Source organism: Brachyhypopomus gauderio, chromosome 3 (assembly GCF_052324685.1).
Source record: "Brachyhypopomus gauderio isolate BG-103 chromosome 3, BGAUD_0.2, whole genome shotgun sequence".
In the NCBI taxonomy this organism is placed as follows: Eukaryota; Metazoa; Chordata; class Actinopteri; order Gymnotiformes; family Hypopomidae; genus Brachyhypopomus; species Brachyhypopomus gauderio.
Genome location: NC_135213.1, coordinates 5,792,509 through 5,799,820, shown reverse-complemented (window position 1 = coordinate 5,799,820; position 7,312 = coordinate 5,792,509). Strand labels below are relative to the sequence as shown.

Sequence of the window (7,312 nt, the reverse complement as noted above, 5' to 3'; positions counted from 1 at the left end):
TTGGAGATATAGCCAGGGGAAGTATCATGATGCAATCACAATACAGTGTAATTCATACTGTATAAATGCAAAGTGGTATTTATTTTCAGTGAATTAGTTGCTACCAAGTAATGTTTCGGTTGTTATATGTTCAAGACATTCAAGCGTGATGTGAGTGTAACAAACTAAAGACAATAAACACTAAAAAGTCTGTTTGTGTAGTATTGTTTTTAATCTGTCTCTAGAGCATTTACAGACTTTCAGAAGAGTCAAAAACACCACCATGGTTTCCATGGAGTCCAGTTAAAACATTTATGCACATTTCACATCAGCTTTAGTCACATATTAAAAACTAATAAAATGGTTGAAACACAATGAAATTTCAGGCTTTTTAATATTTTTACAGGAATCCAAAACACACAGTAACATTTATGTTCACCTCACGGAATAGAGGTGATGCTGAGATTTTAAGGAGGGTGTCATGTCTAGACCCGCCTCCGTCCATCATGTATCACTTTTTAGTCTGTTCAGTCATGCCCCATGTTACTTCCCCTTCAGTTGTGTCTCATTTGTAATGTAATTATGATATTTAATCTTTGGTGTTCAGTCTTTGTGGGTTATTGTAAGGTGATGGTGCATATTATAGTGAAACTTATTGTGAAAGTTAAAATTATGGTGATCGTTTGTGGTCTTGTGCAGTCTGTTGTGCTTTGGAAGTCAGATTTGGTTAATCTTTCTATATTTCTGTTTTGTTCATGGCTTCTCGTTTCTGTAGATGTCCGTTTGTGTTGTTTGCTATCTAAGTTTTAGTGTTGTGTTATGTGTCAGGTTGCTGGTCGAGTCTGTTGTCTTTATGTCTAATGATTAGTTGGTCATATCTGTGATAGCCTGTTAGTTCCGTTAGTGTTATCATGCCTCATTGTGTTCGTGCTGTTCGTGTGTCTACTGTCAATTTGTGTGCAACCCCGTAGGTTCAAAGTAAAACCCATTTGTTAAAAATCCAATCCCCTCAGAGAATGTGTCCGCTTCCTGATTTCGCAACACCCGCCACGTCACAGAATAATCCACCATTAAAGGACAGCAAGGGAGCCTTACGAGGTGATGCATTATCAGGAAGAGGGTTACGGTTATCTTCCAATGCTTATCTTGTCTGAGGACTTGATTAAACAGGTTAAGGATGGTGAACCGTTTGAGCTACCCTCCTCTGTGTCAGTCCTGAATCAGTGACCAATGAAGATTGCACAGGAACGCCTTCATCTAAGACCCTCCCACACGTGAAATGTGCTTCAAAACTCAGAAGCAAAAAACAAAGCAGAAGCAAAGAGAGATTCCAGAAGCAAAAGACCTTACTGTTAAAATCCAAAAAAACTAAAACTATGGAACCAAAAACTGTCAAAATGCAAACAAAAATAAGTTTCAAGTAACCAATTATATTTTTAAAATATACATTTGATATATATTTTTCTGTTTTGCATTCACAACATATACTTTCTGCTCTTGATGCTAAGAATTTTGCCTGCAGATTTACTTTTGCTTCAGTCCCAAAAGTATACAGCTCTTGCTATGCTAGTAGGGAAGAGAGTACAAGATCTGTGTGAGGAGTAAAAGGAAGTATAGCAGTTAGGAGGTAACGCCGGGTACACTCCCCTTAGTAAAGAACCTACTGCATTGAAAATGCAGAAATGTGGGCAGAGGTGATGCCAGGAACATCTCCCTTTTAAAAGGTCAGAGGTCTGGAAAAATAGCTACATGCTTACAGGCTGAAGGGTTACATGTAACTTCATATAATGTCAGTTCTGCCTTCCCCCTGGCTCTTATCTATGGCTGTCCCCCCTTCCACTGGTTCTGCCTCTTTCCACCTCTTGGCTCTGTCCCTGTGAAGAGAGTAGTGATAGGTACCTGCAGAAAGAACAGTGTCTGAATTTACAGGGAAAGCATAGGGAGGATCTTGGAGCTCTTTGGAGTCTCCTTCAAGCATACTGAACTGCACAACAGTCTCCCAAACTGTCTGTGTGGTCTTTCAGATCACACGCAGACAGGTCACCTTGGCGTGCTAAAAGTGTGACATGGATTCTCACACAAGGGTGGAGATTGTGCAAAAATAGGGATTTGAAGGTCCTGTCTTCTGTGAGACCTGGTCCATTTATTCCCTGGAAAAACATTTGTTTCAAGCGGTTAATCAGTGGATTACCCAGGTGGATCAGTGGAATGATGCTCAGCATTCATACAAGGCTTCCTATCTGCTGTACCTAATGAGAGGTCCCTGGTCTGGACATCACACAGAGGATAATGGTCACCAGCATGCTTTCTACCTTCCTGGTCTCTGTCCATAGGGGGCAACAGTGAGCCTTTGCACATCTCAAGTTGAGAAAAATCTGCATTTCTGCTTGAGGAAAAAGCTGGAGCATGTACATCACTCTCCTAGCCTGTGCATGGGTCAGTGGAATGATGCTCAGCATTTAAGTAAGGCTTCCTAGCTGCTGTACCTGACGCGTTGTCCCTGGTCTGGACATCATGCAGAGAATAAGGAGGGCCGGAAATTGCAGGATTAGTTTTACTCTGTTTGTTACTCAAGAGTAAGGGGGCAGAAGCTAGGGATGAGAAAGAGGGCTCTGCTGACATGTAGCAAATTGATAGACGGGGCATCTGCTCTAGGAAGGTGATCCTCCACAGAAGCTTCACTTTGAGCTTCACAAGTGGAACAGTCAGTAGTATCACATGGATACTCTGAGAAAGAGCTAGTTACATCTAACCTAAGATTATTCATGGAGATTGGAGCCGGGGCCTTAGGATGTACAACAGGTGTATCAACACAGTAACTAATGTAGAAGGTCTAGAGGTCTAGTTGCAAGAAAATCTTGCGCTCTTGCACGGGCAAGCTCACTCTTTCTTTGGAGGCGGGCAGTTTCTGATAAGCCCGTGTGACGTTCACTTTCAGTGAGCACATCATTCAGCGCATGAGTGGTCAGTTGAAGGTAGTGGCAAAAGCAGTCAACCTCAGAACTGAGCTTAGCAGTGTCCTGATTAAGAAGTCTATTTTTCCTTACGCACTTCTAGGCTAGCCTGGTGCTGACATAGAAGGAACATTTTAAAAACTAGACCTGGAACGGTAAGGGTCTCTTCAAAGGAGTCCTTTAGAGGTTTGTCAACATTCTTTCAACCTGGTTGAAGCATCTGAAGGAGCTGAACAACCAAAGATGGACAAGTATTCTGCTTTAGGAAAGCCATGGTTAGTCTAAGCGTACCTATACACTAGTTCAAAAAGGGAAAAAAACAAGTCAGCTTCAGTACAATCTGGCTTAGGTAATGTGCCAGGACATTGTGTCTGGCAAGTGTGGGCAGGTAAAATGGTAATAACTAGGTATACAAGTCAAATTGAAACTTGGGGTAAAAAGAGTTGTGCAAAAGGTGATTATGGTACCTGGAACTAAACACTAGCACACTGGATAAAAGACTGCAACAGTGAAGTCTGATAACTGTGCTAAATAAGTATCTCAATACTTCTGCAGTACAGGGGAAATCAGTGGGATGCCACACAAGTTAAAGCAACCGAGTTACTGTTGAAGTAATCAGAGATTAAAAGTTGGTTTAGCATGGTACCTATAGCAGGATAATTTGGAGGGGTTCATTCTCCAGAGCACACTCCTGTGTGAATGGGCTGGTGCCGTTGAAGATGACTCTGTTGAGTAAAACTCTTTCTACACTCTGAGCAGTGATATGGCTTCTCCCCGTGTGAATGTGCTGGTGCAGCTGAAGGTTACTCTGATTAGTAAAACTCTTCCCACACTCTGAGCAGTGATATGGCTTCTCTCCTGTGTGAATGCGCTGGTGTTTTTTGAGACTACTGTGTTGATTAAAACTCTTCCCACACTCTGAGCAGTGATATGGCTTCTCTCCAGTGTGAATGCGCTGGTGCAGTTGAAGATTACTCTGTTGAGTAAAACTCTTCCCACACTCCAAGCAGTGATATGGCTTCTCTCCTGTGTGAATGCGCTGGTGATTTTTGAGACTACTCTGTTGATTAAAACTCTTCCCACACTCTGAGCAGTGATATGGCTTCTCTCCTGTGTGAATGCGCTGGTGCAGTTGAAGATTACTCTGTTGAATAAAACTCTTCCCACACTCTGAGCAGTGATATGGCTTCTCTCCTGTGTGTATGTGCTGGTGTTCGTTGAGATGACTCTGTTGAGTAAAATTCTTCCCACACTCCGAGCAGTGATATGGCTTCTCTCCTGTGTGAATGCGCTGGTGCAGTTGAAGATTACTCTGTTGAGTAAAACTCTTCCCACACTCTGAGCAGTGATATGGCTTCTCTCCTGTGTGAATGCGCTGGTGATTTTTGAGACTACTCTGTTGATTAAAACTCTTCCCACACTCCGAGCAGTGATATGGCTTCTCTCCTGTGTGAATGCGCTGGTGTTTTTTGAGACTACTCTGTTGATGAAAACTCTTCCCACACTCTGAGCAGTGATATGGCTTCTCTCCTGTGTGAATGCGCTGGTGCAGTTGAAGAATACTCTGTTGATTAAAACTCTTCCCACACTCTGAGCAGTGATATGGCTTCTCTCCTGTGTGAATGCGCTGGTGCAGTTGAAGAATACTCTGTTGAGTAAAACTCTTCCCACACTCCGAGCAGTGATATGGCTTTTCTCCAGTGTGAATGCGCTGGTGTTTTTTGAGACTACTCTGTTCAGTAAAACTCTTCCCACACTCTGAGCAGTGATATGGCTTCTGTTCTGTGTGAATGCGATGGTGTTTTTTGAGATTACTCTGTTCAGTAAAACTCTTCCCACACTCTGAGCAGCGATATGGCTTCTCTCCTGTGTGAATGCGATGGTGTTTTTTGAGATTACTGTGTTTAGTAAAACTCTTTCCACAATCTAAGCAGTGGTACCTTTTCTCCTTTTCCATGTTTACTGCTTTCAGCAGTCTGACATACTCCTCATAGATCAACGTGTATATGTAGTTTATGTGTTTAGGAAAGTGGACAGCATTAATTCCTAGAGGAAAAAGACATTGCAAATTCATTGTGAGATGAAGATGAAACAATCATGACAAAGAACAGTTTGGGCTCTGCATAATGCTAAAGACATTCATTCTAAAGCATGGGTTAAAGCAAGAAATGTTCATTTGACTGAAAGTTTTTCCTGGCAAAAGACAATGCCAGCAATTACTGAAAATGTGGTGTAGTTGGGAAACAGCCTCTTTTGCCTAGTTCTACACAATACACACATTTATAAAGTATATTAATTTAAACAGCCTGTGTAAGGATCGAAGAGAGAATCTATGAAGTGACAAAATGCAACACCTGAGCAATAAATGTACATAAATATTTATATAATGGAGTTATCTGGGGGTCATCCTCCAGAAAATTATTTAAAGATCAAGTCAAATTTTGGTATGAAAAGGTATGAAGCTCTCTTGGTTTTATCAGATTCACTATTGCAAAAACATAAGCAGTTAGATTACCTGCTTTAAGTAGGTATGTTACAAAAAAATTTAAAGTCCAAAAATGGCAATTTAAATCACACCACTGGATAGAGCCTTTAAATACAAACAGAACACCACCATCCATGTTAAAATTGGTTATAAATAAGAAAGTTAAGACATTTTAAATGGAAGAAAAATGCGCCTTTTTTCTCCAACTGTATTAAAGCTAAATGAAGAAAAGTCTGTGATCGGTGGAGAGATTCTTCAATATAAATAACCATAACTTCTATATTTCACTACAAATTCAAATAAAATTCGAAATGTAGTCAATTTATAGTATGGACATGACATTTTAATATTCAAAATGAATGAATGAATATTTAATGATTCATCTTTACATTAATTATTGTAATCATGTAATCACAGGGGTGATAGTGGGAAAATTCCTGAGCCTGGAGGGGGGGGTGGGTTGGGGTGGAAGTGTACCATATTTTGAATATTTAATAATTAATCTTTAAATAAGTTAATTAATAATAAGTATCATTATGGTTAAATAAAAAAAACTAATTTTTATTAATATTCTGAGAAAATGCTGTAACCTAAAGATTCTCTTAACACAATATGTTAAAAACAGGCATGATTAATTATTTATTCATTACTGTTAGTAAATTATAGGATACCAGACAACTCAAATAAATTATGCAAATAAAGTTTAAAAGAATTACAAGTATTATGATTATAGTTAGTTTTAATATACAAAATATTTAATAAATATTTTGTGTTGGATTATTAGGACATACATTTTGTGCTTTTCTTCATGTATTACACCTTACGCCGTAAGGCGGCCATGATGAACCAGATCGTCTGACCACTTGTACCGGCTCAAAAAAAAAAAAACACTTTCTTCTATTTTTGATAAAAAATAAACTTAATCAGAATAAAGATAAAATACTGAATTTATCTTGTATCTACCTCTGAAGCTCTTCCGATGTCTGAAATACAGTCAATCCCCGGGTTACGACATCGATACGTCGTAAATCGATTTTCGGTGTAAATCGGAACATACACACATACTGTACATAAATAACGTACTATACACAGTTATCCTATCCTAAAGCTAGCCTTTTGGCAAATACCTTTATCCATAGCTGCGTTTAACTAAGGCTAAAGGCCTATCCTGATGCCACGCACACTAAACACCAAATTCCGTTTACGACGCAGAACCACTTAGGTCCAAACAAGGCTTAATACAGTAAATGGGAGATGTGTTGAACCACGAAAAATCGTAACTCGGGAACATCGTAACCCGGGGACCGCCTGTATGATGTTTATGTCAATTGAATCAGAGTATTAATGTCTTCGGCACGACCAATCAAGTTGAAAACATTAACTGACCAAAACAAACTGGACTTAAGGCAGGAGGGAGGTAGCTTTTTTACGTAATGTCTGAAACCGCAAGTCAATCAAGTGACACCGCCGTCATCCATCCAGCGCTGATGATCCAGTGAGAGGATCATATTTAAGCCTCAAAACAGATAGCACGCGTGGTGTGGTTTATTATAATGCTTTGACGGATTTTTCCCCCAAAAAATTCAAATGACGGAAATCCGTCGTGCTGACAGAGAACTTTAAACTTTAACCCATGCATTAGGCGAACTTTTTTTTCCCCTCACAGACATGGCGCCTGAAAACTATCAGGCCTGTAATCATTATGGTGAAAATAAAAAAAAACTAAATTTCGCTGTAACCTAAAGATTTTGTTAACAAAGACACAAAATGTTAAAAACAGGCATTTGGGCATGATTCATTCAATAATTATTTATTAATTACTGTTATTAAAATTAATGGATACAGGACCACTCCAAGATTATTAATTATGCAAATAAAGTTTAAAAGAATTACA

At 39.4% G+C, this 7,312-nt stretch overlaps 1 protein-coding gene across 2 annotated transcripts in view; it reads right to left on the bottom strand.

The window, feature by feature from the left end:
* Nucleotides 1–255: 255 nt before the first annotated feature.
* The window catches only part of LOC143510069 (uncharacterized), a 102,683-nt gene continuing 95,626 nt past the window's right edge, over nt 256–7,312 (bottom strand). Inside the window, exon 5 of one of the 2 annotated variants that reach the window (XM_076999073.1) lies at nt 256–4,859. In XM_076999073.1, the coding sequence (XP_076855188.1) occupies nt 3,580–4,859 (1,280 nt within the window). In that variant the 3' untranslated portion in view covers nt 256–3,579. Of the gene's footprint in view, nt 4,980–7,312 lie in introns of both variants that reach the window. The other variant, XM_076999074.1, reaches the window with a different exon arrangement.